Below are 27,552 nucleotides of genomic sequence, written 5' to 3'. Positions count from 1 at the left end.
CGCCATAAGGTGTCCCTGTTTCATTTTCACCACATAAATCAAATCAAACTATCAAAATAGAATCAACATACCAGTCTGGTACCTTATGCCAATCAGTAAATATTCCGCCTGTACATTGAGCACCACATTCAATCAGATGGCCTGCAAGACTGAAAACCGACAGTTGTAATATACATTTTAGTTCAATGGCAGAAACCTTAGTTTACAGTCATTCAGATTCAACTTTAATCTTTCAGAAGGCAAAGAAAGCTAACCTAAAAATATCCTGTTCATATGACGCATGGTTAGATGCATCTATAATGGTCAAATTGACCTTAAGGGACCCCACATAATAGATAAAAGTTTCAAAACTTAATGGATCCACTGGCAGTTTCTATAATCTTTAGCGTATCTTGGAACAGAGTGCTTCTTTGGCCTCTTCCATCTGTTTGATAGTCAGAGAACACATTACTACTATGTAATTAGTCCTCCTGCTTAAATCGACTATGGAATATCAGCAACTAATTTATAATTCTGGTTCATTAACTTCAGAGACATTGACCTAAGGCCATTTTCCTAGTAAGTCCAAATGAAATCAGTGAATCTTAGTGACATCAGTATTCATATAGCTCTGAAGACATACCGTATTTTTCGCACCATAGGACGCACCTTGTTTTAGAGGGGGGAGAACAAGAAAAAAAATCTTCCCCTCTCTGCCCAGCGCCCCTTCAGCCAAGCGGCAGGAGGCGCTGCGCAGAGAGAGGGAGAATTTCCCCCCTCTTGTTTTCCCGCTCTAAAACAAGGTGCCGTTTAAGGTGCGTTCAGGCGGCTACCTTGGAAGCCTGGAGAGCGAGAGGGGTCAGTGCACATCGACCCCTCTTGCTCTTCAGGCTTCAGGTTCCTTTCGACCTGCTCTTTGGGGCTGGCGGGGGGAAGCCCACCACCAGCCCCAAAGAGCAGGTCAGGGAGCAGTGGAAAGGGGCAGCGGAGAGGCTGCTGGCATAGTCGCACATCACTTCTCCAGCTGGGAGAGGGTCGCGGGGCTATGGCTTCTTTAGCCCCGCACACGCTCTCCCAGCTGAAGAGGTGGCGCGCGGCTAAAGAGGCTTCTGCCATAGCCGCGTGTCACCTCTCCAGCCGGGAGAGGGTTGCGGGGGGCTTCTTTAGCCCCGCGCACACTCTCCCGGCTGGAGAGGTGACGCGCGGCTATAGAGGCTTCTGCCGGGAGAGGGTCGCAGGGCTATGGCGTCTTCACTCCATAGGACGCACACACATTTCCCCTTCATTTTTGAAGGAGAAAAAGTGCATCCTATAGAGCGAAAAATACGGTAGTTGATGCTAATTACTAATAGGCCTAATTGCATCAATTGCAATTTTGGATGGGTGACAGTCCTTCAACCCCCCCTCTTCCCTTTCTCCCTCAATAGGAAAAGAATGAAAGAGGAAAGCAAAATCTAGTCTGACACACACAGAGTCCAAAGATAAATTTAGCACTGTGGAAGCTCGCAAATGTTACAGTCTATCCACTATAATCCAGAGTTCCTACTCCACTGTCAAGAACCACAAATGCAGCAGACCCAACACCAAAATCTATGAATGCAACACACTTTGTTTGTACATAATTTGCAATTTAGCAGGGGATTTCTATGCAGAAGCCTGCATCAACTTCATTGATTCCAGATATGCTGCCTGAAACTATGACACTTCTATGTTGGAACTCAAAATAATTTGATATATTTAAATATATCAAATATATTTAATTATATCAAATGATATAATTAAATGTGAAAGCAAACATTGCACTCATGTTTTTCAAAGTAATGTTCCCATTAGAATTATGCAGAACATAACTGATGTTCATACAGCATTACATTTTAACAGCATTTATCATTTTTTAAAGTCAAATCATTTACCTTCCAGATGCTAAAAGGCCAAACTCATCTCTCTTCCAGCCAAACTATAAAAGAAATAAAAGGTTTAAAGTGTTAAAGGTAAAGGGACCCCAACCCTTAAGTCCAGTCATGGACAACTCTGGGGTTGCGCGCTCATCTCACTCCATAGGCTGAGGGAGCCGGCGTTTCTCCGCAGACAGCTTCCGGGTCATGTGGCCAGCATGACTAAGCCACTTCTGGTGAACCAGAGCAGCGCATGGAAACGCCATTTACCTTCCCGCCAGAGCGGTACCTATTTATCTACTTGCACTTTGACGTGCTTTCAAACTGCTAGGTGGGCAGGAGCTGGGACTGAATGATGGGAGCTCACCCCGTCGCGGGGATTCGAACCGCTGACCTTCTGAGTTGCAAGCCCTAGGTTCTGTGGTTTAGACCACAGCGCCACCCGCGTCCCATTTAAAGTGTTAAGTGAAGTACATTTAAGTGGTGCACTGAATATTAAAATGCAAAGAACAGTTAATCACAACCTACCCTAGAGGTAGGTTGACCCCGATTTCCCCACTGCCTGTATGCACAAACAAATACGCTATCAGGAAGAGAAGGCCATTGGGTGAGGACTATGTGATGCCTAGGTATACGTTCTATCCTTCCTCTTGGGGCAGATAACTTGCATGGATGCATGGCAAGGGAAAGAGCCTGCAGTGAACTGAATTGTGCCCTGAAAATTAAATAGACATCAATAAACAATGGAAGAACATTTTACAAATATAAAGAGGAGTATTCTCAATATCTGCAAACCAGGACACAATGTAGCCAGCTTTCAAAATTCATTTGGTAAATATCAAACTTGTATAGGTAAGGATCTGCAGCATAAATAGCAAAACCTCTGGAGGTATGGCTTTCGATGCAAAGGACATGATTTACAAACAAAATCAAAAACTGACGTCTCTGACTTTTTATACACCGATTATGTTAAAGATGCTGTGCATCAGCTCAGCTACATACTTGCAGGCATTTGTTTTAGCCTAACCAGACATTTAGATAAATATTGCTAACCCATGAAATTTTTTTTACATGTTTAAAGTTGACCTTTTGTGCCACCTTGTGGCAAGCAAAATCATTTTCATGTTGTAAATATTTTTTTTTTGTAAAAACTACAAATGAGAGAAAGGTCGTTAAATAATGATAGATTTATCAGAGGAAGTTTATTAACATGGATGACACTTTTTTCCTAAAAAGTAACCAGGTGGCTTGCTAATGAGGATTTGCTTGTCTCCATAGTTCTTTTAGAACTACAACAAACTACTAGAACCCCCAACCTAGGTTTTAGATAGAAATATACAGATTTCATCCATTTATGATAACAAGTGTTTGAAAAAGACAGGGAGGGGGTTGCAAAGCTAAGTTAGTTCTTGATCTCTTGATCACTGTCTACTTTCTAAATAAGCATATTTCATCAAGTTGGATGCTTCTGAAATAAACAAAACGAATGAAAATACATTTGCACTTTACTTCAAGGGCCTGTAATTAAAATAACAAAAACTGGAAACCTGTTCAATATTCATACAGATGACTCCTAGAGGAAGAAACTGTTTCGGAAGCATTGATTCACACTTACGGAATGAATTAGTGGTCCCAATACAAGGCTACTGTCAACACATCTTCCTGTCACCACAATGTCTGCTCCTAAGTCAAGAGCTCTGCTTATTGGCCTTGCACTGAAGAAACAGAAGTATTGATCATTAAAACACTAGATATACTCATTCACCTTTCAAAATAATTGAACATTCGATCTTAAAAGATTTAAAATTAAATCCAGCACATGGTTCTTAAATGAACAATTCAACTGAGCTTGTGAGAGAAAAGGGGTGGCTATTTCTACTGCAGAAAACTCTCCAGGAATAGATCTGTCACAGGCAATGTTTCCACTATCTTTAGTAGCTAACATTAAGCCATGTGATGAAGCATTCCAGGGATGAGATACAGGTGGGGTGAATCCCCTTCATTCCCACAGGAGACCCCAAGATCAGGCACATATCGTATTTTTCGCTCTATAAGACACACCTTTTCCCTCCTCAAAAGTAAGGGGAAATGTGTACGCGTCTTATGGAGCAAATGCAGGCTGCGTGGCTATCCCAGAAGTCAGAACAGCTAGAGGGACCGCTGCGCAGCGCTCCTTCTTGCTGTTCTAGCTTCTGGCTTAGCCATGGGAAGCCTACGCAGGGCACGGGGAGCCTTCATCCTGCTGCCCTGCGGAGGCTTTGCAGGGCTATCCCAGAAGCCAGAACAGCTAGAGGGAGTGCTGCGTGGTGCTCCCTCTAGCTGTTCTAGCTTCTGGCTTAGCCGCGCAAAGCCTCCGCAGGGCACGGGGAGCGTTCATCCCCCTGCCCTGCGAAGGCTTCACGCGGCTATTCATGGCTTTCGCAGGAGGTGGGGTAAGGGACAGAGCGGGCGCTCTGTCCCTTCCCCCACCTCCCGCAAAAGCTAGGGATAGCCGCACTCCCTTTAAAGAGCCGCGCGGAGTGTGTGTGCAGCTCTCGGAGTCTTTTCCCTGAGGAGGGGAAAAGCCCTCCTTGGGGAAAAGCCTGCAAGCGCTGCACATACGCTCCACATGGCTCGTGAAAGGGAGCGCTGAGCAGAGCCTGGGATGCATATAGGCTCTGCTCAGCACTCCCTTTAAATAATTTTTTTATTTCGACTTCCAAAACATTTGAAAATCAAGGTGTGGTTTCCGATTGGCTGCAGGAAGCTCCTGCAGGCAATTGGAAGCCATGTAAGCGATGTTGGATGTTCGGGTTCCAAATAATGTTCGCAAACCAGAACACTCACTTCCGGTTTTGCAGCATTCAGGAGCCAAAACGTTTGACTCGCAAGGCGTTCGGGATCCAAGGTATGACTGTACTATAGAAAGAAGCCATAACTCTTCAGCTAAGGCAGGCATAGGCAAACTCGGCCCTTCAGATGTTTTGGGACTACAAATCCCATCACCCCTAGCTAACAGGACCAGTGGTCAGGGATGATGGGAGTTGAAGTCCCAAAACATCTGGAGGGCCGAGTTTGCCTATGCTTGTGCTAAGGCCTCACACTTCCTGTCCCTGCAAATTGACACTAGAGGTGGGAGGGGCGAGGTGTGGAGAACAAGGCATGGTGGAAGAGCCAATCCAACACTTGTGCTGCTGTACTCATACCGTGCCTCAAACCCTCCCCTTCTCAGGAACCAGCAGTGATACTCAGGTGTTCAGAAGGTAGGTGATCAATGCTGCCCCCAGCCTGCTACTGCTATTGTTGTGCTTTAAAAAGCAGCTCCCCGTATAACTTTTTTTTTTTAACAAGATGAATTTCTTAAAGATCTTACCCAAGATATACATTCATGCTGTGAACATTTTCTGGAAATGGCTTCCCATTCTCCTCTTTTAAGGCAGATTCTTTGATGCTGTTTAACTGTAAAATACCCAAACTTACGTATGTGATATGAAAATTATTTACATTACAATTCTAATTTCTAGGATGGAAAAATAAGTAATGTTTCTGTTATAATCCTAGACAAGATTTATCAATTGCAAGAGGTAAATTAAGTTAGGGGATACTAAATAGGTTTGTTTTCAGAAGAGTGTTCAACGTTTAATCAAGAAATTGTGGCCAAATGATTTGGGGAATTGGAAACAAATAACAGGGTCAAGAGCTTCCCCTCTCCTCGTTTTCTTTTAAAACTTAATTAAAGACTTCCTGATTTTCTCAAACAATAATTTGCCATGGTGACCAAATTAACAAACAATGGTTTGAACAATCTCTACAAACCAGCACTGCAGAGCCTGGGGGAGGGGAAGCACTCAAGCACATTTAGAAGACTAGAATTCTGACATCTGAACGCCACCCATTATTTTCACTTGATCTTGTTTTCAAGTAAGTGCTAACAGATCACATCATTGACCTTTAAAGCCCTATACGGCCTAGGACCCTCGTACCTACGGGACCGCCTCTCCTGGTATGTCCCACAGAGGAACTTACAGTCTTCAAACAAAAACATCTTGAAGGTCCCAGGCCACAGAGAGGTTAGGCTGGCCTCAACTAGAGCCAGGGCTTTTTCGGCTGTGGCTCCGATCTGGTGGAACGCTTTGTCACAAGAGACTAGGGCCCTGCGGGACTTGACATCTTTCCGCAGGGCCTGCAAGACAGAGCTGTTCCACCAGGGCACAGCCTGACTCCCTCCTTTGGCAATCTTCACAAAACTCTAGCCCAATAGTTGCCATCAATTTGATTTGAATTAATTTTATAATGAAATGATTTTAGAATGTTGTATTATTTTATTGTCGTTAGCCGCCCTGAGCCCGGCTTCGGCTGGGGAGGGTGGGATATAAATAAAAAAAATTATTATTATTATTTTATTATTGTGTAAGGTTCTCTTATCCTTATCAAAAAATATGTGATAGGAAATAATTAACAAATATTAAACATTTATGTTTATGTTTTCTTAGGGTTGTGAAACGAGTACAGAGTTTATCAAAACAGAACTACTGGCAAGATTCCCATGATTTTAATGAATATGAGCTATTCTTTTGAATATTCACATTGTTATGCAGTTTACCAATATTAGCCCAATGATTTTTTTTTCATAAATAGCAGCCATCACTTTATCAAATAGTAAAATTCTTACATGCTAGCATAGCCCATGCAAAATTTGTATCATAATAACTGCTGAAATGAGGTAGTAGTCAACAGGCTACCAATAACTTTTGTTCATCTCAACAGAGATGCCAGAAAACGGGGTGTGGGGAGCAGTGTTAGAAACTGAGATATGAAAACTAGGAGCTAAATGGCTCCTTAAACCTAGATTATGGGTGCAACAACAGAATGTCTAGGCGTGCTTTTTTATAACAAGATACAAAGCTGAAAATGAATGAACTGCAGCTAAAATATTATAGATTCAGGTAGGTAGCCATGTTGGTCTGATGCAGTTGAAATACAGTCATACCTCGGGTTAAGTACTTAATTCGTTCCGGAGGTCCGTTCTTAACCTGAAACTGTTCTTAACCTGAAGCACGTTCTTAACCTGAAACTGTTCTTAACCTGAAGCACCTCTTTAGCTAATGGGGCCTCCTGCTGCTGCCGTTATTTATTTTTAAATCTATTTTGACTAAAATACTATGTTCATTTTCCCCATGGTCTAGTCCTTCCCCTGCCCACCCCTCTAATATTCTTAAGAGGGTCTCTTCTCCAGTCTTCAGAGAATAGCTGGAAGAGGGGAGGCAGAAAAAGGTCCTCCTTTCCTTCCACTCTGCTCTTTTAATCCGAAATCTTAGGCGCAGTATTGCGCCCAGAGCTCAGAAACTGCTTGAGCTAATGAAATTCTAATGTCACAAAACGCACCTAGAAACACAATGGGAGTTTTGAACACTGGTGGCGTCAGGGACTGGACTGAGAAGGAATGGTGAGGACCGCCCTCCCTTCTCTTGAACCTCCCCGGGGACAGGAGGACAGCATAGATTTAGAACAGTGGTTTGCAGAAGGGCATAGTTCAGAGGCTGCAGTGGGGAGAAGCTGGGAGATACTGGAAGAGGAACAGCAGGAAGAGGAAACACCAGGGGAGAGACAGCTGACAGACTCAAGTGTTTTTTGAAAGCATTCCTGACCTCCCCTCTCCTAAGACTAGGCAGGCATTGAGGGTAATAGAACAGAAAGCTCAGCAGCAGAAAGCTCAGATTAGCCTACGTAGGGGTGAAGTAGAATAGTAGAGACGGAGGGGATGGGACTTTACTTGGAGCAATGCCATTTCTAGAGAGAGACCGCATTCCTTTGTCTCTTGCTGTGATTATTGAATAAACTAATTGATAAGAACTCTTCTTTTATCTGCTTCTTTGCTGCCATCGAAGAGGGATCTGATTCCCCGAATCCTCACAGGTGGGGAGGAAGAATAAGGACAAAGGAGACCTCACTGTCTCCTAACTCCATGGATTATCTACTGCATTTGTGTAACGTTGGTGACATTTGTTTAATGGACACACTAAGGACCTGACCAGACTTCAGGCTTCTACGACAAACATATATGCGGTTTTAAAACTGTATGAAAAGTACCAACCTTCCTATTAATTTTTTTGAAGGAAATAAAATATCCAAATACCTCTCCCATTAAATCATCACCAGTAATAGCAGCAATCTTCAAGTCGACGCCAGCTTTTTTGGCCACTTCTTGGAGTGCAGAAGCACAGACAAGAGGATTCATTCCACCAGCATTGCTTACAACACGAACACCTAAGCAAGGCAAAAAAAATTAGGATTATGAACAATGTATATACACTGCTCATGTATGTACGCACACGTGTAAATTGCTTTCTCTGTTGTTTGTTTCTACTCAGATGGTTACTTAAAGTTAGCTACAAATTACAGCTGGCTGCGCTAATCCATACCTCTGACTGGACTAAAACAGACCTCTAAACAGTCACTTGGGAGTCAGTAAGGAATTGCTCCAGGGTGAGCAGGCAAGTAGAGTTTTTGTAAACTGGAGGAGAATTTGGCTCAGTTCTAATCAATCAAGGTTTTACAAGCCAAGGTTTAAAACAAGCACATGGGTCAAGTACCGTCTTCTCCCCCCCCCGCAAATAATTTAAAATTATTACAGCAATATAAAATACAAAATCATACCTTTCCTGTGTATGTCCTTTATATATGGAGCCATTGCAGTTAATACAAAATCAGGAGTATATCCTAAATCCTAAAAGAAATGAAAATTAAATTGCGAATGTTTTTATTAGAAGAAATATTTTTTTAATTTTTGCTTCAGAAGAATTACTCACTGGAGATCTAGCTTTGGCAGTAGCTAGTAGAGACATTGTAATTTCGGAAAGGTAATCAAAAACCAGGAAATCCAGTTTCCCTCCATACAGTAGTTGAGGAACTAATACAAAGAAATAAAACTGTCTTTAGTAAGAACACACACACACTCACATTACAAAAACATCTAATGCAAAACAGTTCAGGAATATGGGCTTTGCAGCAAACAAACCTATGGGTTAATAATAATTCTTAAAGTCAAATCCCAAGACCACAGTTCATGACTAACCTGAAAAATTTGGCCTTTAATTCCAAGGACGGCTATGATAGCATATTACACTAACAACAGATTTTGGCTCAAAAGGGACATTTCAGTGGATGTTTACATTGGAATGGTGAACTGAAACTAGTTTATAACCCAGCCCTATGCATTTTTATTCACATTAAATCTGAGGGAATTAAGCTGAGATTACTCTGTAATAAAAGTGTCTTACAGGGCAAGTACCTATGCAAACTGCCCAGAAGTGACAACTCCTTTTTACACTAAAAAGTTTAGGATCACACTATACAGTCACAGAGAAAGGTATAAAATTGTTGTGGAAAAATATCGAAGTGAAATGGGTAAAAAGCTAAGATCAACTAAAAGGAAGTTTAAGTGTCAAATACTGAGAGTAATAATGTTCTAACTAAAAAGTGTCTACAGTAAGTAAAAGGTGACCATTAAGTTGGTTGTCAAAACTGAGGAATGCCATATGGAAATTATTTTAATAGTACACCATTCATAGATACATATGCTGCAGCTCTCCAAATCAGTTCCCACGACATTTATTATATTGGACTATGCCTTTTCACTTTGGACTCATTTATCCAGAATAGCTCCTCCCTAGTCCCACCCTCCAGTCACATTGAAAACCAAACCCTTCGCACAGTTACTGAGAAGTTAAGTTCCACTGAGCCCCTTGGGACTGCCGATCAGAAGGTCGGCAGTTTGAATCCCTGAGACAGGGTGAGCTGCCGTTGCTTGGTCCCAGCTTCTGCCAACCTAGCAGTTCGAAAGCACGCCAGTGCAAGTAGATAAATAAGTACCGCTTTTTATTCATCATGGTGTTCTGTTGCACCGGCAGCTGTTTAGTCATGTTGGCCACATGACCCGGAAAGCTGTCTGTGGACAAACGCTGGCTTCCTCGGCCTGAAAGCAAGATGAGCGCCGCAACCCCATAGTCGCCTTTGACTGGACTTAACCGTCCAGGGGTCCTTTTTATTTTATCTTTTTAATAGGATTTACTCCCAAGTGTTTAGGACTGCAGCCTCAGAGTGATGTTCACAGCATGCATTTAACAGACCAAACTATATACTCCTTTTACATAATTTTCATCACGCCAAACTGTGATTACACAGTTGCTAGGCGATCAGAAGTTTTGGATACTCCCAAAGCTGCAGTCCTATGCACGCTGACCTGTAAATACCACTAAAACAGATGCTCCTTAGTCCTGAGGTTCCATTGCATCCTTGCATGTAGTCTGAGAGGTTGCAGCGAGTAAACAAACAACGCAAGTTTACAGCAACTTCAGCGCCATCTGCTGTTTTATCTTTTGACCCGATTTCACCCCCAAACTTCCAATGAATCAAGCCAAGAAGGAACGAGGCTCCTTTTGCAAGGTGAGCCTGTGCGGAACCTAAACCCAAGCAACTGAACACTTTAAGGGCAAGTGGGTGCAAAGGTGCGTTCAGATGGCATGATCAGGGACAGCAGGCCGGGCGAGAGAGTCTGCGAGGAAGCGCAGGCTAAGGGGGCGAGAAGCGAGTGAGGAACTTAATAATGGAGATCGTGAATCTGTGCACGCCGGTTTGGGCATATTCGAGGCATGCAAAGCATCTCGCGCCATTGCATTCAACTGTGCCCACACTTCCCAGATAAGCGTGGCAAAAGGAGTGCAGCCGAACAGCGCGATCGGCTCAGAAGGGAACTCGGCGGAGTGGCGCGGAGCAGATACCCGGGGAAAGCGCGGAGGGGGTTTTTCTTTTTCCCGCCTCCACGGCCGAGGGGTTTCCCGGCGGGCAACCAGCAGGAGGAGCTGCCGCCCGGTGCAGGCGCGCAAGGCCGCGGCTCCCAGCGTAATACCTGAGGCCGCCGTGTCTCCCCAGAAGCCCGAGGCGCAGCCGATCCGCACCGGGCTCGCCTGAGGGGCGCACGGCTCGCTGCTCCAACAGCGGCGGCTGCTGGTCCACCGCGAGAGGCGCGGGGCGGCGGCGGCCGCCGGGAACCTCAGCAGCAGCGCGGCGCCGCTCATGGTGCTTCTTCCTCGGCGAGAGGCGAGGCCTGGGCGGGCTCGGCCGAGGAAGTGGCGCGGAGAAGGAGGGCCGCCGGGCGCCGCCAGTCAGCGCCCGGGATCCTCGCCCGGACTCTGGCGCCCTCGGCTCTGCAGCCGCCGCCGTGTCGTTCCGCGTTCCCGCAGATTTCCCGTTTCTTCAAGGCGGCCTCCGCCGTTCTCCTCCATGTGGATGGCAGGCAGAAATCCGGCTGGTGAAGCCGGCCGCCGCCATTCCCTCTATACTTATTTTTAAAAAGTTACCGACCGTGGAAGCTGCTGCACCTTTTTGGAAATGCTAACCTCCTGGAGTTGTTAAAAATCCAGGAATCTTTAAGAAACAAAGGCGTCAGGCAGCTGATGAAGGTGCAGGAGCTCTCAGGCAAAATGCAGCAGCGATCCTTTGACCCTGACCAGGATTGGGCCAAGAGGAGCCAAAGCCTTCACTACAGGAGTGTTTGCTGCTTACATCAGAAGCTGCCTTATACCAGGTCATTTAGACCGATATTGTCCACAACAGCAGTCAAGGACCTCAACAGCTTCCACCTAACGAATGTTCTGAAACTCGAACCCAAGACCAGCCACATTCAAGACATGTGCTCCTTCACTGACTTCCCTCCCCAAATGCATACCTTTGCTGCTGGTTGAGTTAAATAAATTAAATATAGAAGGAAAGGGTGTACCAGTGATGAAAAACCCTTTCCAATACTAGACTTACATGGTTGTCATTTTCCCCATAAATTTTGCTGCCAGAAAAAAGATTAGATGCCCCAACCTGTTTCCTATACAGAAGCTGAATGGACCAACAGCAGAATATTGAATTCACACTGGTCTGGAGACAGGATCCTCCTTTGCACCTGAAGGCAGCAGGCTAGTTTAGGGACCACAAACCGCGGGGTCCATACACTGTTCTCTTAAACTACCCTGCTGCTTCCCCAGCATCTGCTTCCTGGGATGGTTGTTTCACTAGCTAATGGAGCAGAATATAACAAATAATAAAAATAAATTAAAATTGCTGTACAGTATGTCAAAAGAAACAAAAGTTCCATCTGAGAGAAAAAGCGAAAAACAATAACACGCACACACATATTTTGGGAGTTTTTATTTAGGGTTCCGGTCACTGCCCCCCGTTTTTCAATTCTCGGACAAAAAGATCTGTCAGAATTCTGTGCTCAATAAAAACAAATTTAAAAACATAATTAGAAGGTAGGCTTGAACATTACCATCCATAGCATGTGCAAAGAACACTTCTTCCCTGTTCCTACATTTTACTTGACTCTTGACTAAATACAGTGGTACCTCAGGTTAAAAACTTAATTCGTTCTGGAGGTCTGTTCTTAACCTGAAACTGTTCTTAACCTGAAGCCTCTCTTTAGCTAAAGGGGCCTCCAGCTGCCGCCGCGCCGCCAGAGCACGATTTCTGTTCTCATCCTGAAGCAAATTCTTAACCCGAGGTAATATTTCTGGGTTAGCGGAGTCTGTAACCTGAAGCATATGTAACCTGAAGTGTATGTAACCCGAGGTACCACTGTAGTGCTTAAAACTACGCTTATTAATAGTTGGGGAAGAAACACCATACTTTGGGTCAACATGAAATGTTGGTGTGTCAAGCATTTTTAAACCTTTTCTGGCAAAAATCCAACAAGTTCAAACATACACACACATTTGCAATATTTTAACAACCGTAACTGAAAGCACCATCAGAAAACTTTGCCATTGTGAGATGCTTAACTTAAAAATTCTTTAGGATTATACCCTGACCACCAGGAGGCTGTGTTGCACCACCATCAACAGTGGCCAAATCTTGACAATAATGATACAGGTGAGGAGACTCTTGAGAGTCCCGTGGACTGCAAGAAGATCAAACCTCTCCATTCTGAAGGAAATCAGCCCTGAGTGTTCACTGGAAGGACAGATCGTGAAGCTGAGGCTCCAATACTTTAGCCACCTCATGAGAAGAGAAGACTCCCCGGAAAAGACCCTGATGTTGGGAAAGATTGAGGGCACAAGGAGAAGGGAACGACAGAGGACGAGATGGTTGGACAGTGTTCTCAAAGCTACAAACATGAGTCTGACCAAACTGCAGGAGGCAGTGGAAGACAGGTGTGCCTGGCGTGCTCTGGTCCATTCAGATGGAATAGCCATAGTATAAGCTAAAAATAGCACTGCACGGCAGCCATCTTAACATGCCTTTTGGTTATAAAAAAACATTAATTTTGATTTCTCATGCTTTTCACAGTGAAAATGCTATTCTGATGCATACTGTAGTTTTGCATTTTGTTTTCCTTTTTCAATCAGTAAGTTAAAGGTAAAGGTACCCCTGCCCGTACGGGCCAGTCTTGACAGACTCTAGGGTTGTGCGCCCATCTCACTCAAGAGGCCAGGGGCCAGCGCTGTCCGGAGACACTTCCGGGTCACGTGGCCAGCGTGACATCGCTGCTCTGGCGAGCCAGAGCCACACACGGAAACGCCGTTTACCTTCCCACTGGTAAGCGGTCCCTATTTATCTACTTGCACCTGGGAGTGCTTTCGAACTGCTAGGTTGGCAGGCGCTGGGACCGAACAACAGGAGCGCACCCCGCCGCGGGGATTCGAACCGCCGACCTTTCGATCAGCAAGCCCTAGGTGCTGAGGCTTTTACCCACAGCGCCACCCGCGTCCCTTTCAATCAGTACACAAACCCTAAGGAACTCTAATGCTACCATAAAAAGACAGCAGGTGGCAGTCTATAGTAATACATAGATACCTAATAGTCTATTTTTGCTTAGCACATGTTCACAAAAGGATTGGTGTTTCAAAACTATTTACTGGCCTATTGATCTAACTAAAAAGAAATTGGCAATGTTGTCTGTGCAGCCTGTTCTAATCCCTCTTGACTTTATGGACCCATATGGGACTAGTGTAAACTTGAAACAACTTTTGGAGTAGAAAAGCAACTACAATGGTACCTCAGGTTAAGAATTTAATTCGTTCTGGAGGTCCATTCTTAATCTGAAACTGTTCTTAACCTGAGGTACCACTTTAGCTAATGGGGTCTCCTGTTGCCACTACGCCGCCGCCGCACGATTTCTGTTCTCATCCTGAAGCAAAGTTCTTAACCCGAGGTACTATTTCTGGGTTAGTGGAGTCTGTAACCTGAAGCGTCTGTAACCTGGAGTGTCTGTAACCCGAAGTACCACTGTAATCTTTAATCGTTGTGTCATTGGGTAAGGTTGATCTCATCCCCCACCTTGTTTTCAGTGTAGATCTTCATTCACCCCTTCTTCCCAGGTGGGGAGGAGGAGGATGCCATTTTGTGGTTTGCCTCAGATGCCAAAATGTCTTGGGCCAGAGTTGCATTGTTCAGATGCAAATCTATCTCTGGATGAAACTCATTAGCTTTGGGAAGTGATTTCACTTTCTGTATTGAGACAAGTGAGGTTATACAACAACTAATCAGAGATGGAACTATATTTAGTGCCGCAGCCAAGGATAGGAGCACAATAAAGAAACACCAAGCAGGGCCGCCAGCCGGGGAGGGGTGAGGGTTGGTGGGACCCACATCTCCTGGCCGCAAGCCAGCAAGGAGCCCAGATTCATTTTCATTTTTTAAAAAGTGAAGTCAATTGGACGTCTATAAAGAGGTTTGGAAAGCAAAACGTGGAGACAATGTTCTAAGGCTGCAGATACAACTGTTTTTGCTAAGGTCCCTTCATTACTTTTGCTAAGCATATCAGGAAGGAATGCTGACCACATGGGAATCAGTTGCAGGAAGGGAAAAAAGAGAGAAGCACGTCTGTGCTGCTAGCCTAATGCTGGAGGAGGGAGGAAAGTCTGCCTGTGTATTGGGATATGTTTGTTTAAGCACTTTCTTCCATGACCACATAAATTCATACACTCCCCAAGTGCATTGCCTTTACAGTGTAAAACACAACTGGCTAGCTTTGGTATGTTCTACATGGATGTAACTCATGAAATAAATGAGGTTGCCTTCCTAGTAAGGAAAAAATTGTGATATTGCAGAGGGTGGGTCCATTTATCATGTCTCCCAACAGCCAGTACTCATCAGTTTGTGTCATCACTTGTATATTTTTTTTATTAATACAGTATACAGTAACCATCAAACTAAAATATAAAATGCAAAATGAAGCGACAAATACAACCATAAAATCACAGCTGCAGCAAGTTGAAATTCATGTAGACCTTAATCCAAAGATACTTCTTTTGCTTATCAAGGTTGGCAAAATGTGTATGTGTTTTGCTGAGAGTTGTGAAACTACAGATGCTAAGAGTGTGTGCTGCTTTTTTTTTGTATACAGTGCTACCTTGGGTTAAGTACTTAATTCGTTCCGGAGGTCTGTTCTTAATCTGAAACTATTCTTAACCTGAAGCACCACTTTAGCTAATGGGGCCTCCAGCTGCTGCCGTGCCACCGGAGCACGATTTCTGTTCTTATCCTGAAGCAAATTTCTTAACCCGAGGTACTGTTTCTGGGTTAGCGGAGTCTGTAACCTGAAGCATCTGTAACCTGAAGCGTATGTAACCCGAGGTACCACTGTACAGGCAATCCACATTTTGTGCAGAAGTTACAGTCTGGACCCATGCGTGCCTTGACAGAGCACACTTAAAGCATTCTGGCCCATATCACTCCTACCCCACCACTTTCAGTGGTGGTTTGGGGTCACTTCCCAGTTCAGCACCATGTGTGCACACTCGCACATCAATTGGACACGCTTAAATTGGTTGTTGCCTGTAACTGTATCTTGCTTTTGCTCCCAGGAGCTAAAGGCTGTCTTCCCCTCCTCTCTTTTTATTTTTACAACCGCTTTGTGAGGTAGGCTAGACATGTATTGTCAATAGATTTGGGAAGGGGAGCAGAATTCAGACGGTTCAATTCACATACAGTGTACCAGTTGCAGGAAATCTGGTTGGCACCCCTAGATTTCAGCCTCAATTATGTCTGGGGGTTGGGGAAACAACCTGACACAGTGTCCCATTTGCTAAAGAACTCATGAAGGGCATTTTATTTTACTGAGGACAAATGATGATGCACCTTTTGGCCATTTCACAATTAATGTTACATTTCCGGTTGCCAGTAACATTGCTTATTGTATACGATGTTCTGCAAACACATAAAGCTGTATCCCATCCAGAAAATTTGTTTGATTTGTCAGTCTTTTCCTGAGACTACTTCATCAAACAGCATTACTCACAAACAGCTGAGTTTGTTGTAGACTCTGTCCTCACCTACTTGCAGAGTATTCTGCAAATATTTGAGCTGATTATTATCTCCCCCTTGCACATTAGCGCATTAGACCTTTGTTGAGCAAATTGAGTTCACTGTCTTCTGCTCAAGGTAAAGCATACACTGCAATCTTTGAATAAAGAACTTAAAGCTAACCTTTTATAAATGAGCCGAAGTCCTTCAAATATCTGTACATCAGTCAGTGTTGTGTTCCGGAAGCTGGGGGCACGAACTAACCAAAGAATATTAAAATCTGATGTTGACAAATGCTTCCAAATCTTGTTCTTTGTATGAGTGCTCAGTAGGTAGAGCGTGAGACTCTTAATGTCACGGTTGTAGGCTCAAGCCCCACATTGGGCAAAAGAAAACTGCATTATTGAGGGTCAGACTAGATGACCCTCATGGTCCCTACCAACTATACAATTCTATGATTCTATGAATGCAACCACATCTTACAAACTCTGGAAGACATAGAAACAACAGCAGAAAAAAATACTATTGTATTTCTAATGCTATTATCAAATTGTCTCCTTTATAATCTAAGATGCAGTTTAATCTTCCATCAGACATGTTGAATAAAACTCATGTGATTGTTATAAAGGGATGTAATTTTCCCTCCTCTGAATTTGGTTTGAATGTTGCACTACTGTATGTGTAGTCAAGCAATATTTTGTTGTCTGTGTTGCCAGGAGAAGCATATACAGTAGCAGCAAAATGAGTATTTTCAAAATAAAATTGGTAATGAATATTTTCTGTGTTATGTGGAAGCAAGAAACTGGCAGGTGGGCCGAGACGCAGAGCACACTCCAAACAATGGCTCTGCTGGCCAGGAAGAAAGCCAAAGAGGGTGAGTAAGTGAGGGTGGCAAAACACTGCGAGCAGCCATGCAAGCTCTCCCCCCCTCCCCCCGGCTCCATCATGCTCTTTTTGCATTGTTTTGGCACTGTTTCTTGGTTATTATTATTCATTTATATGTTGCCCATCTGACTGGGTTGCCCCAGCCACTCTGAGCAGCTTCCAACAAATTATAAAGCATCAAACATAAAAAACTCTCCTATACAGGGCTGCCTATACATGGTTCAAATCATGTATTTATTTATTTCACAGTGATGCACATAATGGGGGTGAGGGTGGTTGGTTGCCTGTGGAAATTCTGATTCCATTTTAAAGCAGGAGCTCTAAACTTTGATCTTCACATTAACACAACATACAACTTCCATCCCATCATTACTGTGGTGCACAAATGTTAATAAAGTTGCTATGTACGTTTTTGCTGTGTCCTAACCTATTTATTGCCCAAGTTTCTGAACTGCCTTATAAACAGATATTTCCATTCCATGGACTTCCTATTTCACTTTTTTTAAAAAAACAACAACCCAAAAGTTAATCTTAACAGGAATGTTCGGGATAACTTTCCAATGTCCCTTTGAAAGAAAAGGCTAACAAAGACCGGCTCAAACCTCTATGTACACAACCAATGGGATTTATAAAGTTTGACCTAAAAACTAACCAAATACCATTTTTACCTTTCTTATCAGTTTGAGAAAGGTACATGAGTATCTAGGCTTAAGAAATCTGCCTTCCATCTCCATCTGCATTAATCATTCAGGAGCTGCTTGAGAAATCCGTCAATAAACCACAAAAGGCTCAAAATTGCTCAATTCAGTCCACAAAGGGATTTACTTTGGCCTCTAAAAATGAATTGCCCATTCTTCTATTCATTTTCTAAAGATTTGTCTCTATAAGGACACCTTAGCAAAACCAAAAGCACTTAGAATGGCAAAGTAAATGCTGCCAGGGTCTTGATTAAATGTAGCAAATTACCTCTCTTCTCACTCGTGTTTCTTTTGGATCAACACAACAATTCTATGAAAAAGCGTAAGGAGCATCTTGGTTTGTGCCAAAATTTTATCAAGAGATTTTAAGGATCAGTGTTATTTCACAGGTTTGTTGCCCATAGCAACAACACTGTATTTATTTACTTACTTACTTACTTACTTACTTACTTGATTGTTAAGAAAAGAAAAGAAAACAACCTTCTAAGCTGTTTACAAAATTTAGAAATCTTTTTGCAGGATAACTAACTTGAGCTTTTTTCAGCCAAAGGACTTCATTCCCTCATAGGCAACTTTCTATGGCGCTGCATGGCAGTGGCTGGCGGGTCCACGGGCAAAAGTGTGTGAAGCAAAGATGGGACTCTTCCCTTTGTACACTAGGCTACATGCTAACCGTGCAAATGCCAGAGGTTTCTGCATCCACGTACATCAAGATGCATTCTTTCAGTCCAAGCACAGGCAAAAGCACTTGAGAAGGGTACAGAGCAGGGCAAGTGAGGGATGTTGCTAGATGAGGATGTGTAGCCTTGGTGCAAAGAGAGAGAGAGGCCCCAAAGCCTCAGGTTCCCCACCTCAGATGTCTCCAGCTTTGTAGAGTAGCTCATTCTTCCCAGGTGTGGGATCTTCTTGAAGGGATACCACTCAGAAAGAATGTGGCACTCTGCAAACCCTGCCTGGAGCCTCCACAGGCCCAGATGACATTTATCAGGTGGTTTGGCCTTGTGTGGTGGACTTTTAAAGAAACAAATATTCAGCGCAGGGGAGCCCAAGTAATATCGGGTCTGTGGCGTAGGGAGAGGGAGAATCAGATCACATGGATGTTAATGGGAGCTTTCCACCCACAGCAAATAACCTAGAGGGGTTCATGCACAGGAGCTCCAGCTCAGGGGAACCACACACAAGCTATTTCTTTTTTTGAGCCTTGGCCGCACAGAAACACTTTCCATGCTGCTACATCCCCAACACTCATACTTTCCAAATTTTCCCAAACCTTTAAAGTTTATACCAATATAGTGGTACCTCAGGTTAAGAACTTAATTCGTTCTGGAGGTTCATTCTTAACCTGAAACTGTTCCTAACCTGAGGTACCACTTTAGCTAATGGGGTCTCCCGCTGCCATCACACGATTTCTGTACTCATCCTGAAGCAAAGTTCTTAACCCGAGGTACTATTTCTGGGTTAATGGAGTCTATAACCTGAAGCTTCTGTAACCTGAAGCGTCTGTAACCCGAGGTACCACTGTAATTTTTAAAGGCCACACGGGGGTCCAAGAGCACAGCATAAGCCATTTTACAAAAGAACACATTCACTTGGAGCTGTTTGAACTTTGTGGGGGCGGACATAGACTCTTCTTGCGATCTTTCCTATCTCTGATCATCAGACCCTTCAGAGAGACAGGTCAGGCTTAGTGCAAGTGGTTCCTGGAAGCGATTGCTCCATAGGGCAACTTGTCCATCTTCTACAACCTTTTTTCTATTTGTTGCTGTTGTTCCCCGCAAAGGAGGACTTGCGGATGTGTGTGCTAAGTGGACTGGTGCTAAAAATGGGAAGAACAGGCAACGGATCCCGGAAACACCCCCGCAAGGTCAGGAAGAGGCTGCCCTCCCTCCCCACTCTGTCCCCGCCTATTTACAATACTGTGTCCACCCACTGTGTCCCACCTGATCCCTTAAGCTGCTGCTGTGCAGTCCGGAGAGCAATATCAGGTCCCTGACACTTGCAAAGCCGCACTGATTAAGCACTGCCTCTTCAGTGCTTGGGAAGTCACAGAGCCACAGGCACAATGAAACCAAGGTTCAACATTTGGCTGCCTCTCCTGTCCTTCCTTTTTTCAACTTGCAGCACAGTAAGTGGAGCAGGGCAGGGTAGCAACCTCTTAAAGAAACGGCTGAAATAGCTGCCATAGTAGCAAAATCACTGAAAGTCTCATTTTATTTTATGTATTATTTCACATAGTATGATGTTCCTGTGACCCGTGATAACTGCTGCATCTTGGATGACCGATTTGTAAGTCAATATCTCTTGCACTTCTTACTAATATGGTTACCACTGGCATGTTGGTATGTGTATTCCTTTGTGAAGCAGTTGTTAAAATGTGTGGCTGCTTTTAACGTTGGTTACAGACTGCATGCGATATTTTAAAATAAGCTCATTTATCGTTGTGTTTTAAACTCTCCTCTTGTCTAGCCTACAAGGGGGTGATTAATATTCATCAGGTTCTGCATGTGTAGGGGATGAAAAATTACAGAGTCGGGCTGTTAAACATTTCTTCTTCTGCAGCGTGATTTAAAGGTTCTCTTTTCCTTTAGGGTAGCTTTTGCCCCACCACATGTGGCATTGCAGATTTCTTGAATACATATCAGCCTACAGTGGATCGAGATCTCCGGATACTTGAACAAATCCTGGAACAGATCTCTAACTCTTCAGGTTTAACGGACCAACTGATCTCTCAGATTCGTCGGGAGCACATGGGATCCCCTCAAACTCAGCCAAGTGAGAACGCAAAGGCCACTACAGTACAGTGGAAACATTCCTTTATTTCGCAGTTCATATAGCAGCACATCACTAACATTTTGCATGCTTTTGTTCCTGTTCTGCAGATGTGATTCCAGGTTATACTCAAAAGTCCAGAGAAATCATTGACGAAATCATCAGATATGAAAACATCGTTGTGGCCCATGAAAATACAATACAGTATGTATCTTCTGTTACTGCAGCTTTGAGGACTTTACTTAATCTCACTGCTTCGCTTCCTCAATGAAGTTCTGCTGATGTGTTGAAGAAAATGTATGTGTTCTTATAACTTAATCTGTGTAAACAGACAGGTTGTTTTCTTAGTTAAGGTTTATCACCTAATCAAGCTATTTACTTGTTTAAAGTTATAATCCAACCAAGAGAATTAAGCTATCTGTGTAACTGCAGCTCCTATACCTGTTTCTTGGAAGCAAGCCTCACTTAATACATTGGGGCTAACCTCTGAATAAACCCGTTGAATCAGACTACAGCAGATGCTTCTTACACATCTAAGGAACTCAGATACAGCCATCTATTATTCCTCCAATGAGCTCAAGGCAGCAGACATGGAGGCATGCAGTACAATTATTCTTTTAGGTCATATTAGTGCAGAAAAACAAGCACTTGCTCCTAGTAGACTGACTGCATTGAGGGGAGAGTGGGGTCCCTCACTGGACCTGCACCAAGCTCTATGCCTTCAGTGGACAGTTTGCTGGACATGCAGAGAGTGAGGTAACTTGAGATAAGATATGATTCTCTGCCCCCCCCCCAACCTCCCCACAGTCTAAATGAATTCAGCTTCCACTATTGTTCCAATAAAGCTGTCCTGTATTGGGTTTTTCAATTGCTAGGCAACTGACAGACTTGCTGATTTCGAACAATAACAATATTCAACATTTGAAGCAGAAGACTGCTCAGCTTGAGGCACAATGCCAACAGCCGTGCAAAGACACTGTCCAGATCCAAGAATTAACTGGAAGAGGTAAGAGTGAGAGCCTAGTACCTGTTTGATGAATTGTGTGCCATCACTCCCATCTTATTGAGGTGGCTAACAGCTCTTTTAAGAAATTTAATCTGTTTCTGATCATGAAGTCCACTCTATTCAAATATATACAGAAATTAATGGGAAGTCGCAGTGACAGGATAATGCCAGTTTATTGTGTACTAACATTTTATGGAAAGGCACTGTATTTGGCTAATTGACCATTTTATAGTCTTATTTCATTCTTGAGCATGAAGCCCAGCCATTTGAAAGCATCTTTTTAAATCTGAAAGAACTGGATGTGGGTACAAAGACTGTGGATTGAGATCAATAGAAATAACTCTTCATTTGACAGTTGTCACTATAAAATGGTTTCATCACTAAAGCATGGAAACAAACAACTTACTTCTAGTGACTTAGTTCTAAAGATCCAGATGGGCTTAAGTCCAGGCTAACATCTATGGGCTGTCATTCTGTTCTCACCTCAAGTCTAAGCACAATTATTCACAGTTTCCATTGATGTCTGCGACATATGTTCACAAATAAGTATATTTAAAAGTGGAGCCTTGAGGTCGACATGTTTACTGCATTATATCTACTTGTGTCCTTCCACTGATGGAATCCCAATGCAGCACAGACTTCCATCAGCTTAAGGTAGTTTTTGCAAAACTTCCCTTTCACCTGAAGTTCCCCACATCACCTACCAAACTGTTCCAAAATTCCCCCCCCCCTCACCCCAACATAGCATTTGGAGCAGTTGCAAGAGGCCTCATCTCCTTCCCATTAGTGGAAGTCCCGGCTGGACCAATGAGTGGAGACAACTTGTGGTATTTTTTGAAGTTTCAAAAGCTTTGTTTGACCTATAAAATTATCAAAATCTCTATCTATATAAGTAAAGAGGTGGAGGGCCATAGCTCAGTTGTAGGTTAATACAGTTCCAAGAAAACCACATTTCGGTGCAGACAAATAGGAATGTATCTCGTTAACTTCTGCAGACTTGCGATGAATAATGTAGGTACATCTCAGTGTCCAAAGCGTTTTGTTAACAGTCTTTAAATTATGTACTCCAGAACAGTTTCCACGTAGAGCAGAACGTGGGGTTTGAGGGGTGTGGGGTTAGTCTTAGGCCAGGGAGACTTGGGTTCAAATCTCTGTTCAGCCTAAGCTACTTCATGTGATTCTTGAGTGATTAAACTGTGTATATTGCCCTGAGTTCTTTGGGTAAAGCACTGGAGAAGAATGCAAATTATAACGATTGAGGTATGTGGTGTATTTAGTCTTGTTTAGTTAAAATGTGAATACCATAGACAGCAGTTTCACTAACATATGTTGATCCTGTTTCTTCATTATAGATTGTCAAGACATTGCAAATAAAGGTGCCAGGCAGAGCGGTCTCTACTTCATCAAACCTCTCAAAGCCAAGGAGCAGTTCCTGGTCTATTGTGAAATGGATACACTAGGAAACGGGTGGACGGTTTTCCAGAGGGTATGTGATCTGCATAGCGAATGCATGGCATGCATAACATATAAGAGAGGATCAGTCGTATAAAATGAATACTAATCCTATTCATTTCCCTTTCCTACCTCTCCAATTCCTTATCAGAGGCTTGATGGGAGTGAAGATTTTAATAAAAACTGGATTCAGTACAAAGAAGGCTTTGGGCACCTGTCACCAAATGACCAGACAGAATTCTGGCTTGGAAATGAGAAGATTCACCTGATAACCACTCAGTCTGCTATTCCATATGCCTTGCGAATAGAGCTGGAGGACTGGAGTGGCCAAAAAAGGTATTCCTCCAGGAGGATTTCTTCAGTGGTGGTCAAACACATGGTCCTTCCAGGAGGAACAATGGGGATTTCCCCTTCCCAAACTTCACATTTTCTTGCCATAAGAACTTTGTACCTGCTGGTAACACTGCATTTGGCTCAGAAGGTTAAGAGGAAATAGTGCAAGAAAAGCAGGAACACGCATGAGGCCTCCCCGCAAAGGGGCTTCCCAGGGAGTAAAAGATGGATGAGTGGGGTCTGGCCAGAGGCCAGGAGGGGAAAGTGAAGCAACGGTTGTCTAGAGAGAGGTACAATGGTGCCAATGGAAGCAGGGAAGGAGGGCTTTGTAGGGGAAGGACGAAGAGGTAGATACAGGATCTGTGTATGAGCATTGCTGGGGTAGAGGAACTGTAACAGCAAAGGCTTGGGGTCTTGTGACTTGTTGGGGCCTGGTAAGTGCAGCAGAAAGGACTATGTTCCACCTGGTTCTTTGTCGCAGGACGTCATTGCTCTTAGACTTTGGAACTCTGGCTATCCAAAGTTTGCACTGTACAGCTGCCAAATTCTTAAGCATAAACTAGATCATTCTGCTGTCCTCTTCACCCATCCGTGCCCCCACTCCAGGTCTGTGGGCCAAAGTCTGCAAAGAGGGCTCTTGCTTTGTCAGCACCTGGCAAGCCTGTTATGCTGTGCCATCATCTTTCTGCCCATTTGCTACCAGCCAATACAAGTCTTAAGGCTATTGTTGGCTTCTCTGGGTTCTACTGCTTCCTGCAAGATGTGATCCAGGCTCCTTCCCAGCAGCCAATCTGACATTGATATGTGTTCTGGCCAATAGTTCACAGCACTAATGAAAGACCACTGGGCTGTCCCCAGTGTTATTTTACCTGACAATATTCCACTGAAGAGCACAAAAAGCACAATTATATTTGTTTAAAATGCAAATTTTTAATTTTAGAAGCAGGTAAAGTTAGTGTACCATGTTATGACCCAGGGATGGTTTGCACCTCATCTCTCAAACAAGCTCTAGTTTACTCCCGCAGTAACTGTAATAGCAGAAAACTGCTTTACTATGGTGCCCAGAACAGAGGAGTGCGATCAAGTCCTCTACGTTTATAGACCTACCAGGATGAAGTATTCGGCAGGCAGCTGTTTTAGACAGTTTCTGCGCACATGCCCCCATTTTGTACCCTTGCAATGCCTGCACCACGTAATATGATTAACGGACATGTCTGAGGAATCAAAAGTAAAAGACACTTAACGCTAGTAAAATTTGGAACGTTTAACTTTCTCCTTTCTACAGCTATGCCGATTACGCCCACTTCAAAGTGGGAACTGAAGCAGACAAGTATCGCCTGACTTATGCCTTCTTTTCTGGCGGTGAGGCTGGTGATGCCTTTGAAGGCTTTGATTTTGGAGATGACCCAAGTGACAAATTCTTCACATCCCACAATGGAATGCAGTTCAGCACAGCTGACAACGACAATGATAAATTTGATGGCAACTGTGCTGAACAGGACAAATCTGGGTGGTGGATGAACAGATGTCATGCTGCTCACCTCAATGGCAAATATTATCAAGGTAACGCTATGAGCTTTCTGCATGCTCCAAGTCCTCTCTCCCCTCCCCCTCCAAACTTTTGACAGGTAACAGGGGCCTGACTCATCTGATCTCAGGTTTCAGAAAGAGATGGGCAAACATAGACACCTCCTCACATAATCTGGAAACAGTTCCACTTATTCTGAGCCAATCCAAGTTAAAATGGACACAATCAAGGGGTGTTTGATAGGACTGATCTCTTCTCCCTCCAGTCCTATTCATTCAGGGTAGGATCCAACAAAAGTGAATCCTAGGCTCACTGAATATAGGGCAACTTACTTGTGAGTTAACATGCATAGGTTGCTCCTTTAAGCACTTTTCTGTCCCATTGATTTCAATGAGAGAGAAATCAATTCAACTTTGATATAAAGTTATATAATATGATATAAATATATAATATGATATAAAGCCTTTGGCTACAGCAAGTCTGCAGATGCTTCAGATTTTCCAGGATCAAGTATCCGCTGTGCTGTGGATCTGGATGGCCAGGTATATGCATTTTCCTGTGGTTTATGATTCTGAGATATCTTGAAATAGGAAACTTTAATACTGAAATGGTGCCATTAGCTGGTCAATTGACTCCTTACATATCACACATGAGCAATTAAGAATTGTAATTACAAAGTATGCCCCCTTCATCTCACTTCAGATACTTACTCTGAATAAGCCTGAAGAGGAACCATTTACTTGTCAATTGACATTTTACATATCACATATTTATTGTGTGTATAACTGAGAGCGGTGCTTTTTTTCTACAAAAATGTTTAGGGCTACTCTCATTTTCCTACTCATACTGAAATACTGCTCCTCAATGAGGCTAAACTTAGATTCACAAAATGTTTAGGGGTATGCATACCCCTGCGTCCCTCCAGAAAAAAAGCACTGACTAAGTGTTCTTATTATGAAATGTCCCATTCAACTCAGTGGAACTGACTTCTGAATAAACAAGTTTAGAAACTTGCTGCAGAATTGCTGGGGGCACAGAGAAGGGTAAAGTTAAGTGCAGCTTATCTTCTCATTCTGTAAAAATAATCTTACCATCCACTTACATAATATTACGTTGCTGCTTGTATTTTAGGTGGTTCTTACACAGAGAAAGATGCCGGGCCAAGTGGTTATGACAATGGCATCATTTGGGCAACCTGGCGAAGTCGGTGGTATTCCATGAAGAAAACAACTATGAAGATCATTCCATTCTCCAGGCTTTCAGTAGTAACAGGAGGGCAAGCAGGAGGAGTAAAAGAGGTTATTATTATTATTATTATTATTAATAATTATTATTTAGTTGCTTTGCCTTGCCAAAGAAACCGAAAGTAACTTTCAACCAAACACCAAACAAACAAACAAACAAACAAACAAAACAAAACATAAATACATTCAAATTGGGGTAGTGGGGGTGGTGTGGTTGTACTTTACAAACATCCCACCCACTTATAAAAGCCATACATTGTTAAAGGCCAAAGGTCTGTGTATAGAGAAAAATGGCCCAGCACCTAAAGGTAATATGCAGTGAAGGTGCCAGAGGAGCCTCCCTGGGGAGAGCATTCCAAAAGTGGGGAGCCACCACAGAAAAGGCCCATTCTCATGTTGCCACCCTCTAGACATCTCGTGGAGGAGGCACATGAAGAAGGGCCTCAGATGATGATTGCAGGGTCCAGCTAAGTTTATATGGGGAGAGACACTTTGGGGAGAGGTTCATAAGGGGAGAGGCTGGATTAGGAGGCCGAGGAGACATTTAGGAAGACAACAAATTCAATTGAAAATTGAATTAATGGAAGCATTGCACCTGAATAATGTTAAGAGCATTTTACTGGCATCTTATGGAAAATATTCTCAGAGCTATTTCATTCTGAATACTGTGTTATCACATTAAAATCAAAATGGCATATACATGTGTATAACGGACACATGTTACCTGATGCCATGTGATGTGGGGTTGGAACTCTAGCAGAGAATGGCTTTAAAATAGGACTAGACAAATTTCCTAGTGGACCATTCTGTTGAAACTATCATTTAGCCATGATAACTAAACAGAACCTCCATGTTCAAAATAAGTGTATCTTTGAATCCCAAACTGGAGCGGAGATAGTTGTCCGTTATGGTCTTCCAAAGATTCTTAATTAGTAATGTCTTTGGTTGGAAATTGCAGGGCTCTTTTGTTTCTGTGTTCACAAAATCCTCTTTATAGATGTATGTTATTCAGTCTTTTCTCAGGAGGAAAATGACAGTTGTTCCTTTTTCTTTCTTTCTTGTAGGTTGGAGATGTTTAAAAGAACATTTTTAACAAAGATTTAACTGGTCAAATTCACAAACTTTTATAAAAATGCTACTCTGAAGTTCACAAAGCATCCAAAATGTAGCCTCTGGAACGAGAAGCAAATCATTAAATGTTCATTTCCGCCCTCCAATAAAAGACATTCATTGCTCATATTTTCCGCTGCATATTCACAGTTGCACAATTTTGCACAAGGTTGTGGAAAACTGAATAGCTCACAAGTTTAAAAGCATGAATCCTGAAGTTCTCCAGATTGTGTCTGTATCCAACGATGGTATAGCAAAATCCACATGCAAGAAAATATCCTTCAACATAGGCAAAAACTGTTCTAGATTAGAACCACTATTTGTAGTTATTGTTCAACATTTCTTCTCCGTATATATTTGAATAAATATTAATAAATGAAAA

General features: G+C 43.1%; 2 protein-coding genes across 2 annotated transcripts in view; one reads left to right on the top strand and one right to left on the bottom strand.

Moving 5' to 3' along the window:
* The window catches only part of LOC310685281 (uncharacterized protein), a 48,366-nt gene extending 37,239 nt beyond the window's left edge, over window positions 1-11,127 (bottom strand). The window contains exons 1-8 of the mRNA XM_083457338.1: window positions 10,762-11,127; window positions 8,663-8,763; window positions 8,511-8,580; window positions 7,990-8,120; window positions 5,227-5,312; window positions 3,490-3,589; window positions 1,893-1,936; window positions 72-149 (exon numbers count right to left, since the gene is read on the bottom strand). Of these exons, the coding sequence (XP_083313464.1) occupies window positions 72-149; window positions 1,893-1,936; window positions 3,490-3,589; window positions 5,227-5,312; window positions 7,990-8,120; window positions 8,511-8,580; window positions 8,663-8,763; window positions 10,762-10,930 (779 nt within the window). The 5' untranslated portion in view covers window positions 10,931-11,127. The remainder of the gene's footprint in view (window positions 1-71; window positions 150-1,892; window positions 1,937-3,489; window positions 3,590-5,226; window positions 5,313-7,989; window positions 8,121-8,510; window positions 8,581-8,662; window positions 8,764-10,761) is intronic.
* Window positions 11,128-19,666: 8,539 nt separating this feature from the next.
* Window positions 19,667-27,552, top strand: FGG (fibrinogen gamma chain). The gene is made up of 10 exons (XM_083457465.1): window positions 19,667-19,853; window positions 19,964-20,014; window positions 20,317-20,500; window positions 20,608-20,701; window positions 21,373-21,503; window positions 22,856-22,989; window positions 23,107-23,291; window positions 24,574-24,851; window positions 25,948-26,114; window positions 27,125-27,552. Exons 1-10 carry the CDS (start codon window positions 19,791-19,793, stop codon window positions 27,137-27,139), a joined length of 1,302 nt encoding a protein of 433 aa, XP_083313591.1. The 5' UTR covers window positions 19,667-19,790; the 3' UTR covers window positions 27,140-27,552.

This window comes from Podarcis tiliguerta (genome assembly GCF_965153285.1).
Source record: "Podarcis tiliguerta genome assembly, chromosome: 9".
Classification (NCBI taxonomy): domain Eukaryota; kingdom Metazoa; phylum Chordata; class Lepidosauria; order Squamata; family Lacertidae; genus Podarcis; species Podarcis tiliguerta.
This window is presented reverse-complemented; position numbering and strand designations above follow the sequence as displayed.

Bases quoted from the DNA above. Each gene is read 5' to 3' on its own strand.
- FGG (XM_083457465.1), top strand. From the start codon at position 19,791: ATGAAACCAAGGTTCAACATTTGGCTGCCTCTCCTGTCCTTCCTTTTT. The intron at 20,501-20,607 runs GTGAGAACGCAA...CCTGTTCTGCAG, and splicing joins ATCCCCTCAAACTCAGCCAA to ATGTGATTCCAGGTTATACT. The intron at 24,852-25,947 runs GTAACGCTATGA...CTTGTATTTTAG, and splicing joins CAATGGCAAATATTATCAAG to GTGGTTCTTACACAGAGAAA.